Source organism: Canis lupus, chromosome 10 (assembly GCF_048164855.1).
Source record: "Canis lupus baileyi chromosome 10, mCanLup2.hap1, whole genome shotgun sequence".
NCBI classification, from domain to species: Eukaryota; Metazoa; Chordata; class Mammalia; order Carnivora; family Canidae; genus Canis; species Canis lupus.
This window is the reverse complement of record NC_132847.1, coordinates 27,992,841-28,012,086: the sequence shown is the minus strand read 5'-3', so window position 1 is coordinate 28,012,086 and position 19,246 is coordinate 27,992,841. Positions and strand designations below refer to the sequence as shown.

At 44.4% G+C, this 19,246-nt stretch overlaps 1 protein-coding gene and 1 non-coding gene across 6 annotated transcripts in view; both read right to left on the bottom strand.

The window, feature by feature from the left end:
* MATR3 (matrin 3) overlaps positions 1-9,683 on the bottom strand; it is a 53,622-nt gene extending 43,939 nt beyond the window's left edge. The window contains exons 1-4 of one of the 5 annotated variants that reach the window (XM_072841232.1): positions 9,568-9,622; positions 7,253-7,290; positions 5,891-5,972; positions 4,626-4,704 (exon numbers count right to left, since the gene is read on the bottom strand). Coding sequence is in view for 3 of the 5 variants with exons in the window: in XM_072841246.1 (XP_072697347.1) it covers positions 5,891-5,953 (63 nt within the window). In the remaining 2 variants the exon portion in view is untranslated. Of the gene's footprint in view, positions 1-4,625; positions 4,705-5,890; positions 5,973-7,252; positions 7,291-8,265; positions 8,463-9,567 lie in introns of those variants that run through there. The other 4 variants (XM_072841246.1, XM_072841253.1, XM_072841245.1 and 1 more) reach the window with 4 other exon arrangements.
* LOC140642046 (small nucleolar RNA SNORA74) lies at positions 4,792-4,992 on the bottom strand. The gene has a single exon (XR_012038626.1). It is a non-coding gene; the product is annotated as a small nucleolar RNA SNORA74 (small nucleolar RNA).
* Positions 9,684-19,246: the final 9,563 nt, after the last annotated feature.

The window sequence follows — 19,246 nt, the reverse complement described above, 5'->3', positions numbered from 1 at the left end:
TCATGAGAAAAACTCAATCCTCAGGGACTTTCTACAAAATACCTGTCTCAAATTCTAGGCCACCAATAAATAATAAGGAAGTCTAAGAAGCTGTCATAGCTAAAAGGAACCTAAGAAGGGGCTCTTGGCCAGCTTAGCTGGTAAAGAATGCAACACTTGATCTCAGGGTTGTAAGTTGGAGCCCCATGCTAGGTGCAGGTCACTAAGAATAAAATCTCAAAAGAATAAAAAATTTTAAATTTTTTAAAAATAATAAAATCTTAAATAAATAAAAATTTTAAAAAGGAGCCTAAGGAGATATAATAACTGATTGTAATATCTTCAGTGAGATCCTGGAACAGACAAAGGACATTAAGTAAAAACCAAGGAAATCTGAATAAAGTCCAGCCTTCTTTTTTTTTTTAATTGTGTTTATTTGGGCAGCTCCGGTGGTGCAGCGGTTTAGCGCCGCCTGCAGCCCAGGGCGTGATCCTGGAGACCTGGGATCGAGTCCCACGTCGGGCTCCCTGCATGGAGCCTGCTTCTCCCTCTGCCTGTGTCCCTGCCTCTCTCTCTCTGTGGGTCTCTATAAATAAATAAATAAATAAATAATCTTTAAAAAAATAAAAAATAAATTGTGTTTACTTGAGAGAGCGAAAGAGAGCCCAAAAGAGGGTCAGGGTGGGGGTGCAGAAGCAGACTCTGCTGAGGAGGGAACAGGACACAGGGCTGAATCCCAGGACCCAAGGATCACGAGGGATCAAGAACAGACACTTTACTTAACTGACTGAGCCATACAGGTGTCCCCAGAATTTAGAAAAATCTTGAATGCCAACCTAAGAGTCTGATCAGTTCAGCAAGGAGATAGCAGTAATTTTCTCACATGAACAGGAGTACTGGGCAGCCTGGGTGGCTCAGCAGTTTAGCGCAGCCTTTGGCCCAGGGCGTGATTCTGGAGACTCTGGATGAAATCCCACATCGGGCTCCCCTGTATGGAGCCTGCTTCTCCCTCTGCCTGTGTCTCTGCCTCTTTCTCTTTCTCCTCTGTGTATTCTCATGAATAAATAAGTAAAATCTTAAAAAAAAAAAGAACATGAGTACTGCTTAGGTGTTAAAGACTGAAAGGTAGAGGCAAAGATAGGAAAACGTTCAACTAACTGGCAAACACTAGTTGAGCAACCATAATGTTCCCAAATCTCAGATTAAAAAACTGAGGGGAGCAGAGGGACAGGTGGTGAGGGTAAAGGACAAAAAGGGTGGATGTTTAAACGACTAATCCAGCACCCTATACAGACTTTAGTTAATAACGTATCCATATTAGCCCATTAATTGTGACAAATGTATTACCCTAATGTAAAATGGTATTAGAGGAAACGGTGTAGGGTACATGGGCCTTCTTTGTACTGTCTTTGCAACTTTTCTGTAATTATACAACTATTCTAAAATAAAATAAATTTCAAGGTCCATTTTATCAGCCTTTTCTGAGACCCAGCAAGCTGGCTTATTATTTCTAAATAGCAGTAAAGAAAAAGAATTACTAGGCAGACATTCTAAGCATTAGAGTTGATTTGTTAATTTAGTGAAATTGTTTTCCAAGAGAATATTGACAGGTCCATTAACTGGAGCTGTTCATAAAAAGCCCTAATTAAGCAACAAGATTCAAGGAGCCATTGTCACTCTTTTACGTACTTAATTAGTTGCTCTTACAAGATTGTTTTCTTTTGTGTGAATTCCCAGGCAGGGATCCACCTTTTTGTGTCCCTTTGGGGCCTGCACAATTTTTTTCTTGGGGCTTTATTTTCCTGATTACAATTTGAGACCTGATCCACAATTTTAATGCAAAAGTCCACTGACAGGTTTCAACAATGAAGGAAGTAAATTACTGATAGGTACCAGGGATGGTCTCCTTAATACTTGCATCTCCCTTACCCACCCTGCTTTAGTTTTTCCTCTTAGTATGGTATAGGACTGAGGCTTGAAACTTGAGCAGAGAAATGAAAAGGGTCACTGCCTCTACCAATTGCTACCTGAGACAGGAGGTGGCAGCTTGAGGTTAAATAGTTACTTTGAAATGTTTTACTTCATCTTCTTTGGTTCCTCACCAGGTAATTAAAAAAAAAAAAAAATCAAGTCAACTGGGAGTAGTAGGTGACTAATTAACTTCACTTATCAACTAGGAAATCCCATTAGATTATTTTAATGGGCATGATTAAGCCACTAGGGTTAATCTCCTGGGGTTATCAAATACATGCACAGAAGTCAATGAAGTATCATTCTTCAAATAGCGACAAAGAGGCCCCTCCCTGCACCTGGGTAGCCTTAAAGATCAGGAATGCCTCTGTATGCTCACAGGAGCTTACCGTCCCAGATTTTTTTTTTTTTTTTAAGATTTTATTTATTTATCTCACACAGAGAGAGAGGCACAGACACAGGCAGAGGGAGAAACAGACTCCATGCAGGGAGCCTGACAAGGGACTTGATCCTGGGTCTCCAGGATCAAACCCTGGGCCGAAAGCAGCGCTAAACCGCTGAGCTACCGGGGCAGCCCTCATCCCAGATTTTAAACCCCGACTTCATGACAAAGGTTTTCTCCTTCCTTAGGAACCATTTTTATTGCACTACCTAGGACTGAAAGTTATGATCAGGCTCTGCTGGAAATGAAGATCGCTATTCTTTCTTAGGACCTCTCCTTCCAGTTAACATCAAAAATAAAGAGAACCATTATGACAGAAGTAAGCTGTGCAAAAAGTGTACACAACAAACTCCAAACACAAGAAATGAGGACTATTCATGTTGGTACTGGCCCGGAACATGTCACTAATGAGCTGTCCATTCTCAAGGCCTGAATTTCATTTTCTACAACAGTGGCTTGCAAAAACTTTAGCTCACAGGCCAATTTTGGCACGCCAGTTGGTTTTTGAAAAGCCATCAAGCTTAGAATGATTCAGGGAATTTTTTTTTAGTTATAATATTGAAAACTTTACAAAATTCTAATTTTGGTGTCTATTAATAAAGTTTTATCTGACCATCTGTTGACACACTGTCTATGTCTATGGCTGCTCTCATACTGCAAGTGCAGAATTGAGTAGTTACAAGAGAGACTGTGGTACACAAGCCTAAAATATTATCTGGCCTTTTACAGCAAGTTTGCCTACCCTTGCTCTAGAACAGCAGTGTATAATAAAACTTTCCACATCGGTGGAAATGTTTTCTGAGCTGTCCAATATGGTAGTCACTAAATACTGAGATCTGGAAAACCAGATTTAATTTTTGTCAGATGAAATATCTTCATGAATTGTATAGCACAGCTCTAGAACATGAGATCCTAGTTTAAGCCTTGGACTTTAGATCAAGTATCCTCTAATATTCTCATACTCTCCATAATGTTTTAGAACTCTGAAGTTTTTCCACCTGTAAAGAAAACTTCACTTTTTAAAAAAACTTTCCTTTATTTTAAAGTAAGCTTTATACCCAATATGGGGCTTGAACTCAGGACCCTGAGATCAAGAGTTGCATGCTCTACCTACTGAATAGCCAGCTAGGCGCCCCAAGAAAACCTCACTTTCTATTTCTTTTAAAGATTTTATTTATTTATTTATTCATGAGAGACAGAGAGAGAGAAAGAGAGAGAGAGAGAGAAAGAGAGGCAGAGACACAGCCAGAGGGAGAAGCAGGCTCCATGCAGGGAGCCCAACATGGGACTCGATCCTGGATCTCCAGGATCACGCCCTGGGCTGAAGGTGGTGCTAAACCGCTGAGCCACCTGGGTTGCTCCTCTATTTTTCTTTACTCTCACACTATGGCCACACTCTCAACATTTATGACACCAGATGTAGGTTTTCCCCCCACACCAAGCAAATCTGTGCCACCAGCTGGGTGTCCACAGTTCTGACACTCTGTATACCTAAAGTATCATCAGAGCCACAGGTTAAGGGCACAGTCCAACAAGACTGCTTCTCCCTCACTTCAGATGCCAATCACAAGTCCAGGTTGTTACCTGTGCTTCTGACCAGTATCAGATACAAATCACAGTTTCCCACAAACCCCTACTCGTTGCTATAGTAGTCTCAGAACTCAGAAAAACTTTCCTTACTGTTTACCAGTTTATTTAAAGGACATGATAAAGGATATAGAGAAACATCCAGAGGGGAAATGCACAGGGCAAGTCTAGGTAAAAAGTGGCATCGAGCTTCCATGCCCTCTCTGGGTGCATTACTCTCCCACACAGCGCCTCCATGTGTTCACCAACCTAAAAGTTCTCTAAACCCCACACTATTGGGATTTTTACGGAGGCTTTATCATGTGGGAATGATCAATTATTAACTCCATTTCCAGCCCCTTTCCCCTTTTGAAGAATCGTGGTGGGGCTGAAAATTCCAAGCTTCTAATCACTGTGTGGCCTTTCTGGTGACCAACCTCATTAGAACAAGACATGCTTATCACCCAGGAATCAGAGTTAAAGACCAAATAGCAGAACAAAAGATGCTCCTAATGTACTTATTGCTTAGGGAATCTTAAGAGTTTTAGGAACTTTGTGCCAAGAATGGGAGCAGAGGCCAATATATAATTTTCTATTACTTCACACCACCCATCTGAGCTGAAACAAGTTAATTAGAACTACGTGACAAAAGGATTATATACATTACCTATCCCAGTGTCACATAGGGCTGTCAAGAGACATCTGAGGTCTGAATGGAGGCAGATTTCTCCCTCAGGTAAAGGCATCTAGGATTCAAAGAGGAAAGGAATGACAAAGAAGGATCCAAAGGAGCCTCAGACAGAGTCCTTTTCTCAAAGGAAAAAAGAAAAAAAACTGTTTGCACCCAGACTAGGACCAACTCCACAGGAGGAGTTCTTCCACTCTCAGAGGTGCAAAACGCTGCCCAAGAGTACTTAGCTGCAACACCAAAACAGTGCTCGGAGCCAGACCTCAATAAAGGCAGTGTTTGCTCTTCCAACAGTGTAACACCATCCAAGGCAACATACTAGCCTGGATAGCTGACAACCGCTGGGTGATTCCTGGAACAGCTTTCTTTCAGATACGCAGGCACCCCAAGTAGAAGATATGGATACACGTATCCCCATGAATTCAACATGGGATGCCAACCAGAAGCCTGGAAGCACTGATGGCAGACTTTGGTGCCAAACTATTTGAACAAATAGGAAACAGGAACCTCTTTCCCATCCCTTTGGTCCAACATTCAGGGAATTCCTATTATATGTGCCAGGCACTAGGATTGAGATTTAGCAGTGACCACACAAGATACATCATCCTTTCTATCCTGGACTTTTATAATCTTGTTCTGAATTCCTCAGATGGGGGCAGCCTGGGTGGCTCAGGGGTTTAGCACCGCCTTCAGCCCAGCCCTGGGGTCCCAGGATTGAGTCCTGCATCAGGCTCCCTGTGTGGAGCCTGCTTGTTCCTCTGCCTGTGTCTCTGCCTACCTCTGCCTCTCATGAATAAATAAATAAAATCTTAAAAAAAAAAAAATCCTCAGATGGAATGATACAGATAATCTCAAAGATCTTACAGGCCTTAGACCATAGCTACCAAAATCACACTTAGCTTTTCACTGATCAGAGGCCAAATTTGTTGGGGGACAGATATAAGGTGATTGTGCCACCCAATGGTTTCCTGATGGATACCAACAAGCAAACAGGCCTGCCACACAGGAAGTAGTCCCTGTTGGATGAAAAGGGACATGGGCAGCCCGGGTGGCTCAGTGGTTTAGCGCCGCCTTCAGCCCATAGCATGATCCTGGAGACCCGGGATCGAGTCCCACATCAGGCTCTCTGCATGGAGCCTGCTTCTCCCTCTGCCTGTGTCTCTGCCTTTCTGTGTCTCTCATGAATAAATAAATAAATTAATTAATTAAAAAAAAAAAAGAAAAGTAAAGAAAAGGGACATTACCTGAGAATGCCATACAGACTGTTCACCAACCACTAATTTTCTCTCTTCAGGAGGGCCAAACATGCCCTACTTTCAAGTTATCCTAAAAAAGAAAAAGATTTCACTGTTCAACCCCTTGACTAAAAAAGAAAAAGATTTCACTGTTCAACCCCAGTTCCTAAAGCTGCTTTTCTGTAGAAATGCAAACAATACTGTCGGCCATTTATGATTTACCCCATTTTCAATGTCCTCCAAATTTTATTTCCCATTGTCTTTTTCTTGCCTATAATTACCACTAAAGCTAACCATGCCCCCAAACCGTCTAGTTATCACTAGTTTTAAGACCCCATCTGTAAAAGGTTATTCACAATGAACATCTGAGGTATTTACACCAAGCACTCAACATTTAGCTAAGTGAATCCTTTTTAGGGAAAGTCAATTGATAGAACAAAGCTAGCTTTTATAAATAACTCCCTTGCTTCCCAACATCCTCACTGGTTCCTCCTATGGAAACCAGGATGTCACTTTTCACAGAAGCACCAACTAAGTCAGCCTTATGGGACAAATGTTTGCCTAGAACTGAGAAGCATCTCTTCTCAGAAAATTAGCAATCCAAAGCAAAATCACTACAAAGAGACCCAGTATTTACTGCTCCAAAGGGGCAACAACTCTGTTCACTCCTGAAAATCAGTAAGAAACCAAGACAAATATACTGTCAGCCTAAAGCAGAAATTAGTATGGTTGTAGATAGTCTATCAATTGGGATTTTCATATTTTGTTAAAGAGCTAAAGAATGCCTATAATTTTAAAGCAAATTCATACCATTTCCCTAATAAGGCATTCCTGTAGGTAACTGCAGCTATGAAACCCCATAGGAGGGAGCAGCATGACTAGCTTTCTGTGGTGCAGGAGTAAGGCCCAGGTATTTGAATTTCAGTGAAAACTGCAAAAAATCTCATGGTCTTTTTTCACTGTACAAACCCCCTTTGGAGCACTTGGTTGTCACTCTAAAAACAAAAAAGGTGACTTTCTTCCTCTACTTCTGCATTCCTCCAAGGATTCATTACCTTTCTTTTGTTTCCAAGGTAGGATTAAAGTAACTTCATACTAGCCAAACCTGTTGAGCCAGAAACACTTAAAAAGCTTTGGATTTTTAGGTTTCTCCCCGTAACATCATGCCCTTACCAATTTAACCTTAATAGATAAACAATTATGCTGGCATCCTGGTATAGTTAACAACAGAGGTGGCATGAACCAGGCCCAGAATGCCAACCAGCTATCCGCTGCTGTTCTCCCAGCAGTGTAACACGTGCCTAGGTACACAGCAACCTAGGCAGCTGCCTACAGCTGGGGCCAAAGGCAGGCTAATGAAATTGCACTCACCTGGGGCTGCATCTCTCCAAAGCCCTCGGCTGTTCCCTCTGTAATCAAAGCACTTCTGGTTAGAGTCAGCCAACAGTAGTGAACACTTACGTGAAGTTCAAGACCTCTACCCCAAAACCCCAGAACTTATTTCTGAGTCACAGAAATAGACAATAAAACAAAGCTTTTCCTTGGTTAGGTTTATTTTTTCAATGTTATTTGTTACCTATGTACCACAGCAACTCAACAGGAGCAATCCTTTAAAAAACATTTTACTGGGCAGCCCGGGTGGCTCAGCGGTTTAGCGCCGCCTTCAGTCCAGGGAGTGATCCCCGAGTCCCTGGATCGAGTCCCGCATTGGGCTCCCTGCCTGCTTCTCCCTCTGCCTGTGTCTCTGCCTCTCTCTCTCTCTGTCATGAATAAATAAATAAATAATCTTAAAAAAAAAAAAAACCATTTTACTTTTAAGTAATTTACACCCGACATGGGGCTCGCACTTACGAACCATGAGATCAAGAGTTGCATGCTCTTGTGACTGAGCCATCCAGGCCCCCCTCAACAGTAAACTAATGGTCTAGTTAACAGGTAGAAGAAAGTGTGGCTCTATCCCTCAACAGCTAAGTTACAATGAACACGTGACTTAACCTCTCTGTACCTCTCAGTATAATCTGTAAAGTAGGAATGTGGGATCCCTGGGTGGCTCAGCGGTTTGGTGCCTGCCTTTGGCCCAGGGCTTGATCCTGGAGTCCTGGGATAGAGTCCCACAACGGGCTCCCTGCATGGAGCCTGCTTCTCCCTCTCCCTGTGTCTCTGCCTCTCTCTTTCCATCTCTCATGAATAAATAAAATATCTTAAAATAAAATAGGAATGTTATCAATAGCACTCTGTACACAAGGTGGCTGTTAGATCTAAAAAGAATACAAATTAAGCCCAAGAATATCTGGTATAAAGTATGTGGTCAGTAAACACTTCTTATTAAGAGCTACATTCCAGCCAAGGAGACGAATAGGGGAGAGTAGGGAGGAAAAAGTTACCAGTGGGCAGTGAATATACAAAGTATAGTTAAGGGCAGCCCCGGTGGCACAGCGGTTTAGCGCCGCCTGCAGGCCAGGGTGTGATCCTGGAGACCCGGGATTGAGTTCCACCTCGGACTTCCTGCGTGCAGCCTGCTTCTCCCTCTGCCTGTGTGTCTCTGCCTCTCTCTGTCGCTCATGAATAAATAAATAGAAGTCTTAAAAAAAAAAAAAAGATAGTTAAAAAACTAGATTGGAGAGGACGTCAATATGAGACTTTTTGAGGTACAATAAAACAGTACTTGGGGATCCCTGGGTTGCTCAGCGGTTTAGCGCCTGCCTTTGGCCCAGGGCGATCCTGGAGACCCAGGATCGAGTCCCGCGTCGAGCTCCCGGCATGGAGCCTCCTTCTCCCTCCTCCTGTGTCTCTGCCTCTCTCTATCATAAATAAATAAATAAATCTTAAAAAAAAAGAAAAGCAGTACTTTAAAAAAAAACAACAGGATGTGATAATGGGTATGAAAGGAACTGGAGACAGGCTGCCATTCCTGCCAATGACCCTAACTATTGGTTGAAAGCAGTAACCAAAATGTTGGCAAGAATGTTAACAAATATTCCTATCCATTTACCATTATAATTTACCTTATTTATTTATCTAGGGTGTCCAAAACCGTATCTTTTTCCAGCCATCCCCTAATTTCACTTTTTAAAAAAAAATATTTTATTTATTTACTTATTCATGAGACACAGAGAGGCAGAGACACAGGCAGAGGGAGAAGCGGGCTCCATGCAGGGAGCCCGATGCGGACTCCATCCCAAGACCCCAGGATCAGGACCTGGGCCGAAGGGAGACGCTCAACCGCTGAGCCACCCAGGTGTCCCTCTAATTCCACCCTTAACCAACTCCAAACAATGGAGAGAAATAGTAAAATAGAGGGGACTCCTTATTCAGATCCAAAAACGAACCTTAAAAGTGCCTGCCCCCTTCAGGAGCTTGGGTTTAAGGACCTGACGGAGCTCTGCCCCGACACGTGTTCGTCGCAAATCTTCCCCAGCCCCCGGGCCCTGGCGCCAGACGCCTGGGAAGTGAGGCTCGCGGAGACCAGACCTAGGTGAGTCTCGGGGACAAGAGGGAAAGGAGCAAAACAGGGGGCGACTCTAGAGCCACGACCTCCCGGCGACTCTTCAAGATGCCCTCCAGACCCGGGGTCATGATGGGACGAGCCCATTTCGTCCCGTGCCTCGGAAGAAGCCTCCCCACAGGCTGCGGCTCGCCCCGAGCCAGCAGACCTCCGAGGCTCCCCCGACCTGGCCCCCACTCACCCGCACGTGTCCGGAGCGCGGCCGCGGCCCTCCAGCCGGGGCACGGGCCGCAGCGGAAAGGCCGGCCGGCCGCCGAGCGAAGCCCCGCCCCGGGGCGGGGACCGAGGGGCCGGGGGGCGGGCCCGGAAGCCCCGCCCGGGCAGGTCCGGGTCGGAGGGAGGCGCGAGCGGCGGCGGAGGGGAAGCTAGAGCGTCCGGAAGCGGGGGGTGGGAGTCTGCGCGAGGGCTGCGTTTCTTTGGCGCCCCTGCCGCTGGTTACTCACGGGTCGAAGGGGGCGTTGGTGTGGAGGTGCGAAGGCCGGAGCCCGGTGTGTCCCGGCGCGGGGGGCGCGCCTCCCGCCTGCCCCAGCAGCCGCCCGCCGGCGCGCGTTCCCCGGCGCGTGTGGGCCTCTGGTTCCAGCAGGCGCAGCCCACCCTTCTCCCACCTCCCACTGACGTCTCTCAGGCTTTCTCCCGTAGAGTTGTTCCTCGGCTGATGACTTGCCTGCCCACACAGATCACCTTAGTTTTCAGGTTCTCGCCAGAAGACTGGGGCGAGGGGTTATGCCTGGCACTCCTACAGCTAACCCTGCGGGTCCTTAGCGGAGTTGCAGTCGCTCAAGAATACCGGTTTTCTCTGCCAGAATTGCCTTGTACCGTGGCACAATCAGCCAAAGAGGCCGCATCTTTAGACAGATTGCCCACCAGGTTATCAGCATAATAAATATTCATGAGAGACACAGAGACACACGGAGGGAGAAGCAGTCTCTCCACGGGGAGCCTGATGCAGGACTCCATCCCAGGACCCCCGGATCACAACACCAGCAGGAGGCAGAGGCCCAACCAGTGAGCCACCCAGGCGTCCCTATCAGCGTGTCTTTTGAACACTAAAATTTCCTTCTTGCATTACCCGGAGCCAGGTCGATTCTGCCCTGCTGAACAGTTGGTAAAGCTGAAGCCCCTCTCTTTCCTAGCCCCCACAGCAGCCTATCGGGTCTGCTCATCTATTGTACCTGGCATCTTTGCCAGGCAAGCCCCTAGGAATCAGCCACTGCCCTTGGCACCTGCCAAGATGTTTTATTATCTTCCCTCAGCTGTCATTATGGAAAAAAAAAAAAAAATGTGCTTCCTTTGCACCCCAGTCCTCAAAAGACCTCTGTTGAGAAAGGCCAGAGTGCTATATTGATTCCAGGTAGAGAAAGACACTAGGCTCTAAGGCCAGAGAGAGCTAGAAGTGGTAAGCACAAATCCTCCAGTTCTGATGGAGTTGGACAGGCTCTAGTTGGAAAAAGGCTTACATAAATACAGTAATTAAAAAAGTCACTGAGCAGTGCTGAGCTGGTAGGCAGGAGCTCCACTTTGCAGTTAAATAGGAATGTGGCTGAAGACTGCTGCCATAATCAATGCCTGCATCCGGCTGTCACAGTATGTTCATAAAGGAAGGTTATGAGAGCTATAAAATCCTGCAGATTGGGTGGTAATTGTCCTGTGGAGCTCTGCTAAAGGAGAAATTGCATTGGCATCTAATATATTTTGCTTTCTTTTCTTCCAAATACACAAAATGGAGGAGAGCTACCCTGAGGATTCATGAAAAGTAAAGATGAGGTTTGTGTGAATATGTGCATGTGTGCTTCCAGAGAAGAGACAGGAAGTAATTGAAGCTAGAGAGATATAGGGCCTTTGGGGAGAGAAGGGCCAATGACCCGGTGACTACTGGATTTACAGATTAGTCAGGTGGGAGGCAGGATTTCTGTGGAAGGAAGGCCAGCCATTACGAGTAAGGCTGAATGCTGGGACATCTTGTCATGTCATTGAAACTGTAGTCATATTTTTTAGGTTATAGGGTATTCAGTGTCCTAAGGAGGAAAACCTAGATAGATTATGATTTCTGGGGATGCCTGGATGGCTCAGCAGTTGAGCATCTGCCTTCGGCTCAGGGTGTGATCCTGGAGACCCGGGATGGAGTCCCACATCAGGTTCCCTGCATGGAGCCTGCTTCTCCCTCTGCCTATGTCTCTGTCTCTCTCTTTCTGTGTCTCTCATGAATAAATAAATAAAATCTTAAAAAAAAAAAAAAAAAGATTATGGGCAGCCCGGGTGGCTCAGCGGTTTAGCACCGCCTTCAGCCCAGGGTGTGATCCTGGAGACCTGGGATAGGGTCCCACGTCAGGCTTCCTGCATGGAGCCTGCTTCTCCCTCTGCCTGTTTCTCCCTCTGCCTGTGTCTCTGCCTCTCTCTGTGTGTATCTCATGAATAAATAAAATCTTCAAAAAAAAAAAAAAGATTATGATTTCTGCATGTCCTAGTTAAAAAATTCTTCTTAGTCAACCTTCTTAACCTCTAACCTTTAAATTCTGAATTCATTTTGGTGAGTTGATTGATGTGGTCTTTATTTTTTTATTTTATTTTTTTAAAGGTTTTATTCATTTATTCATGAGAGACACAGAGAGAAAGAGAGGCAGGGACACAGGCAGAGGGAGAAGCAGGCCCCACGCAAGGAGCCCAATGTGGGACTCTATCCCAGGACCCCAGGATCACGCCCTGGGCCAAAGGCAGGCGCCAAACCGCTAAGCCACCCAGGGATCCCCTAATGTGGTCTTTAACCTGTAATAGCAACTACTTTTCTACTGTGTTTCTTAATCTTTTTTTTCTTCCACATATTATTTTTTTAAAAAGATTTTATTTTTTCATGAGAGAGAGAGAGAGAGAGAGAGGCAAAGACACGGGCAGAGGAAGAAGCAGGCTCCATGCAGGGAGCCTGATGTGGGACTCCATCCTGGGTCTCCAGGATCACGTCCTGAGCTGAAGTCGGCGCTAAACTGCTGAGCCAACCGGGCTGCCCTTTTGTTATTATTCCTAACATTTTTTTTTCTTTGCAAGAATGAGAAACATTAAATTAAAATGTGGAAGAATGCGCAGCCCGTGTGGCTCTGTGGTTTAGCGTCGACTTCAGCCCAGGACGTGATCCTGGAGACTCGGGATGGAGTCCCACATCGGGCTCCCTACATGGAGCCTGCTTCTTCCTCTGCCTGTGTCTCTGCCTCTCTCTCTCTCTCAAATAAATAAGTAAAATCCTTAAAAAAAAAAAAAAAGGAATAATAACAAAAAAGAAAAGGGAAAAATTCTAGAAAAAAAATGCAGCCAGATAAAAGGCAAAGGATTAGGGTAGGTCCATTAGCTCTGAATCTGACCTCATAATCAGAAGCCTGGGCCTAAGGGATGCTAGGTCCCCAAACTTCTTGTGTGCCTTTCCCTTTCTCCTCCATCTTTACTCTCTTTGCTTCCCTTCTTGAAGACTTTTGCCCCTGAGATTGATCCTTTTCCTTTCCTCCCTGGACAGGAACCATCAGTAGATAAATGTTCAATCATTTATTCAGTCATTCAGTCAACCAGCATTTACTGAGCATCTACCATTTGCCAGACCCTACAGATAAAGTCAGAGCTGTAGATAAGTCAGAGCCATAGAGAGCTCTGCTTACCTAAAGCTTACAATCTACTGGGGAGAAAAGACAAATAGTATAGGTATCCTTGAGCAGATGTCAGAGGACAGCTAACCTAGCTGGGGTAGTCAGGGAGAGTACAGAGAGGGCAGCATTCCCTCTGGATGATCCTAAGAGCTTAGAGCTGAAAGGGATCCCTCCTTCATCCCTGTACTCTACTCCTCCCGCTTCTTTGTAATAGCTATCCAGATTTGAGTGAGTGCCTGCAATTGTCCTTGTTATTTCTCAAAAGCATAGTTGAGGGACGCCTGGGTGGCTCAGCAGTTGAGCATCTGCCTTTGGCTCAGGGCATGATCCTGGAGTTCCGGGATCGAGTGCCGCATTGGGCTCCTTGCATGGAGCCTGCTTCTCCTCTGCCTATGTGTCTGCCTTTCTTTCTCTGTGTCTCTCATGAATAAATAAATAAAATCTGGGTAGCCCCAGTGGCTCAGCGGTTTAGCACTGCCTTCAGCCCAGGGCATGATCCTGGGGACCCGGGATCGAGTCCCACATCAGGCTCCCTGCATGGAACCTGCTTCTCTCTCTGCCTGTGTCTCTGCCTCTGTGTGTGTGTGTGTGTGTGTGTCTCATGAATAAATAAATAAAATCTTTAAAAATAAATAAATAAAATATTTTTTAAAAAGCATAATTGGATTGTCAAGGATATAGAGAAATTGGAATCCTCTACACTTCCGGTGGAAACGTAAAGTGGTGCAACTGCTTTGAAAAACAGTCTTTAAATGATTAAACATACGGGCAGCCCGGGTGGCTCGGCAGTTTAACCCTGCCTTCGGCCCAGGGCGTGATCCTGGAGACCTGGGATCAAGTCCCACGTCGGGCTCCCTGCATGGAGCCTGCTTCTCCCTCTTCCTGTGTCTCTGCCTCTCTCTCTCTCTTGGTCTCTCAAGAATAAATAAATAAAATCTTTAAAAAAAATGATTAAGCATAGAGTTACTTTATGATTCAGCAATTCCACTCCTAGGTATATACCCAAGAAAATGAACATATATGTCCATACAAAAACTTGTACACAGATTTTCATAGCAGCATTATTCATAATAGCTAAAAGGTTGAAATAACCCAAATGTCCATTAGCTTACAAACAGATAAACAAAATGTAGGATATCCATACAGTGGAATATTATTTGGTCATAAAAAGGAATGAAGTACTAATTCATGTTACAACATGAATGAACCTTGAAAATGTTACATTTAGTTAAAGAAGCTGACCATATATTGTTTGATTCCATTCATAGGAAAGTCAAGAATAGGAAAATCTATGGAGACAGAAATTAGATTAAGGGCTGCTTAGATCTGGAGGGAAGGGAGGTGACAGCTCAAGGTTATAGGGTTGTTTGTTTTTTAGATGATGGATGAATATTCTAAAATTGTGATGGTTGTACATATCTGTGAATATTATAAAAACCACTGAATTCTATATTTTAAATGGGTGAATTGTATGGTATGTCACTTCTATACCAAAGAAGCTGTTAAAATAGCAATGAAAAACATAGTTGGGGACCTGGAAGATATGCAATTCCTATTAAAAATGACTGCATGGTCATTGCCAATTTTAAGGTTTAGAAAGGACTTCTGGGTCCAATGGCCCCTCAGATCTCCTCCCTCAATATACAGAGAAGTTAATGCATCTGAGTGGGCAACACAAATGGATGCAAAGGAGTAGATTGTGCATTCCCATCCTTGCACCCCCTAAATTCCCTCCCTCATAATGATTTGGTTCAACATTTATAACATACCTACTTTGTATAAGACCTATGGGGGATGCCTGGGTGGCTCAGCGCCTACCTTTGGCCCAGGGTGTGATCCTGGAGTCCTGGGGTGGAGTCCCGCATCAAGCTCCTGGCCTGGAGCCTGCTTCTCTCTCTGCCTGTGTCCCTGCCTCTCTCTCTCTCTCTCTCTCTCTCTGTCTATCATGAGTAAATAAATTAAAAATCTTAAAAAAAAAAAGACCTATGGACCTGAAAGAGACAGTATTTCTTTACTTATTCCAATGGCAGAAATTAGATCATTAATATAATGCTGTCTATATAAACAAATAAAGCTCTTTAGGAGATAGTGTGACACAAAGAATCATTGCAAGGCATCTTGTGATTCTGGACGCCTTCTGTAGCATATAGGGAAACATCATAATGACATCAGTTAGAGCAAGACCAACTCCCAGTCCTTCCTGATGTTGAGCAAGTTCCAAGAGTTGGCTCCCTCCTCACATGCCTCCAATCACCTCTCCGTTTGGTTTCTAGACTCAATTAGTCTATTTCCATACCCTTCATTTTCTCACCAACTCCACCCCCACAGTGTCCAAATTGGCCCTCCAATGCTGAAACCATTTGCCAGAAATTCATTAAGCTGAACACATGGGAAATTACAGAGGAGATTTCACTTGTCACTTAGGCTCAAATATAGAAAGTAATTTTAAAAGGACAGTGGCAAGAGGCTATTTTTATCTTGCTTGTTTGTGCTGAGTTTTCTTATCTTGCTGTCACTCAGTCTCTTCCTAGTTACCTCTCTTCTCCTTCTTTAAATTAAATGTTGGCCTTTTAAATCTGTTTCTCAGGTTCTCTTATCTTATTTTACAGAGTCTTCCCTTTCTGTCCTTGTCATTCATTCAGTCAACACATAATGAGTATCTACCACGTAGCAGGCCCTGTGGTAGGCACTAGGAGAAATGGAGTGACAAAATAGACAAACATGGTCCTTACCATTATGGAGATTATAGTCTGATGAGGCAGGTGGACATCAGGTGGAATGAGTCCAGATTTGGCCACAGGGAAGACTTGAGAGACTTACATGCACTTTTCTGATATTAAGTGTACCCTGTGGTAAATGGGCATGTGAAAATAGCCAGAATCCCAGCATGTTTGTGGGGTTAGGGAATGAACCTAATATAGTAAAAGGATTGGAAAGAAACCAAAGATATGGATTTCTATGTGATAGGGTCAAGCCCTCTGGGTAGAGAGAACCTGATTTAGGAGTCAGATTTAGTGAGATTCTAACTCCACCACCCTACATGTCAGCTGTTTGACTCTAAGTGAGCTCTGGACATCAATACCTTCACCTATAAAATGGGGATTATAATCTCTACATTCTAGGCAGTTGTGAAGATGGGATGAGATGCCTTATATAAGGGACCGGGCAGGTGCTCAACCTATGTTACTTCCTTTCTCATGACCTCCCTATCCCCACTTTGAATCACACAATTGTAAAAAGACAGAGAGAGCCCAGTCTCTCAGTTGGTGGGAAACAGAGTTCCTCCAATAGTATTCACCAATCATATGCCCAGAGAGGTGAGTTATAACTATCCTGGTTAGTATAAGTTGCTCTATGTATGCAACTTAGGACAGTCAAATCACTCCCTCCTTCTAGTGTAAAGGAAAGGCAGTGAAACACGAAGTTATAGGAAAAAGACTGAAATGAAATGTAACAAAGGACTTCTTAGCCATGAAGCCTGCAAATGTGAGTGGATGCCAGAGAGAGCTGCATCCTTTTCCGTTAGCATGTTGACTGGGCTGGAGCAGGCCTACCTGGACGGACCTCTTCCCCTCCCGCTTAGCTTAGGGAGTCTGCAGGAGGAAATGCAGCTTCTGTCCCTTGTCCATGCTAGGCATGCTTGGGGGAGATGAACGCTGCCAGGAAGGCTATTGCTCACTGCAGCTGCCATTTCAGGCACTTAGTAAGTAAATTGAGAAGCCACTAATTTGGTTTACCTGATTCCTCCTCCCTGATAAAGAAGAAATCTCTTCAATCGGAGATTCCTTGAAGCTGAAAAGGAAGCCTGAGCTCCAGCTGCGGAAATTGGCAGAGGCAACGCTCAAAGGAATGAGCTGGGCTCCGTGGGCAGCGCCAGGATTCCTGGATTCCTCCACCCCCCTGGGAAGTTTCAGGTTGCCTTTGTTCTGCAGAGTTCTTTTAAAAGGGGATGAATTTAGTTGTCCATTTTTCTCTTCACCACCATTTTGCTTTCTTCCTTCTCCTTGTCCTCTCTTTCCCTCCCCCTCCTCCTTTTCCTTGTCCTCCTTTCTCTCCTCCCAATCTCCATTTCAGCTGTTTGAGCTCATTGTCCACTCCACCGGGATTTCTGTTTCAGGAATTTTAGAATTCCTTCTCGATTTATTTGTCTTTTAAAGAATTTATTTCTTCATGAGACGGGGTGGCGGGGGGTGGGGGGGGGAGAGACAGGGACATAGAGAGGGAAGCAGGCTCCATGCAGGAAGCCTGATGCAGGACTCGATCCCAGGTCTACCAGGATCACGCCTTGGGCTGAAGGCGGCGCTAAACCACTGGGCCACTGGGGCTGCCCTTCCTTCTGATTTAAAGTAGCAACACCATCTTGACAACACACGCGCAGCTCTATGTGTATTTGTAGAGATCAAGACCAAGTTTAGTCAGGTGCTTTAGGGAAAGACCTTTCCTGTGGGATTTTCAGAGCCTTTCATATGCTAATGGTTGTGAATGTCCAAGAGGAGTTAGTGAAATACTGGGAACCCAAATTTCCCAGACCTCTTTGACCTTTTTATCTAACCCCCACCCCGCAACCCCAAAGAGTATATCCTGAGACACATGGCCTTTGAAACATTTCAGAAACATACGTTAGGTTTTTAAAAAAATACTGTGGCATTCATTATTTGATTTCTACACCTACGGCATAGGTAGGACAGGGAGGTTATAATAATCTCATTTTACAGATAAGTAAAACTGAGGCTCAGAGAGTAACAAATGCCTCACTCATAGTAACGTAGCAAGCCAGGAAGCAACAAAGCTAGGTCTTGCTATTTATGGTCCTCGGCTCTAGCACTACCTTACACTGCATTTAAATATACATATGTATATGACATCCTAACTTGGCATGTGATATATGATATGGCTTCTAGGAGATACACATGACATTTTTCCTCATTCAACTGAATATGTTGGAATGTATGGAACATTTTTTATGTGCATCACTAATCCAAGTGCTGGGGGGCTAGAGCAGTGACAAAAAATATACAAAAACAAATTATTGCCTTCATGGAGAGCTTACATTCAAGGGGGGAGATAGAAATTATAAGATATGTAAAATATATTTTATTATATATGTTATATAATCCTAAGGGCTAAGGATAAAAATAAATTAGGGAAAAGAATAGGTACGAGTGGGAGCTGTAGTTCAGGTGCCCAGAGAGTCAAGGAAAGCTAGATTAAAAAGCCTGCATATGAATATAGACCTCAAGGAGATAAGAGAGTGACCAACCATGCAGAGATTTGGGAGTAGCTAGGAAGGGGCTCCAGCAGAGAGAAAAGCAATTTCAGTGGGCTGGAGTGAAGTAGGAGTGAGCCTTGGGTGAGGCTGAGCTGAGAAGATGGTGGGGTAGTAGGAGATGTGGTTACAGAGGGGGTGTGGTCCACATACTACATCTTATAAGGGAGTGAAGTGATATAATGCATATGATATAATAATAACATCATATGATAGATGTATTATGTTGTTGCATAACAAATTACTCCAAACTTTAAACATTTATATCACAGTTTCTGTGGGTAAAGGAAATGGGAGAATTCAGCTGAACTGGCTCAGGGTCAGTCATGAGTTTGCAGTCAGGCGGCCTGCCAGGGCTGCAGTCATCTGAAGGCTTCCTGACAGAATCTGCTTCCAGTCCCATTCATGTGGCTGTTGACAGAGGCTTTAGTTCCTTACCACAGGAGCCTCTCCATAGGGCTACTCACAACATGGCAACTGGCTTCCTTCAGAACAACTGATGAAGAAGAAAGGCAGAGAGACTGAGGGAGAGAGGGACATGAAGAAGGGAGCCATAGAGTCTTTTAGATTCTAGGTTATTACACACAATTCCTTGTGTCATATTCCATTGGCCACACAAATTAACCCTTGTACAGGAGGGGGGCTATAAGTGGGTAACTTTTAGGAGATGGGGCTCATTGGGGATCACCTCAGAGGTTGGCTCCCTCAACTGGCTTGCAGGAAATTTCTTCAAGCTAATTATTAGTTGAACGAATATCAAAAATATGTGCCTGGCATTAGTGTGGCCCCTATAATCATGGAGCTCACAACCTTACCTGGGTTGAGGCCTGAAAAGAGACAAAACAGCAGGAACATCAGAAACCCGCTGAGAGTCTGAAGGTCTATTTCAGTTCTGCAGAAGCATGCTTATTTCTTCAAAGCCCCACTTTCTCTAGGCTTGGCCTCATTATTTCATTCACCCAATTAAT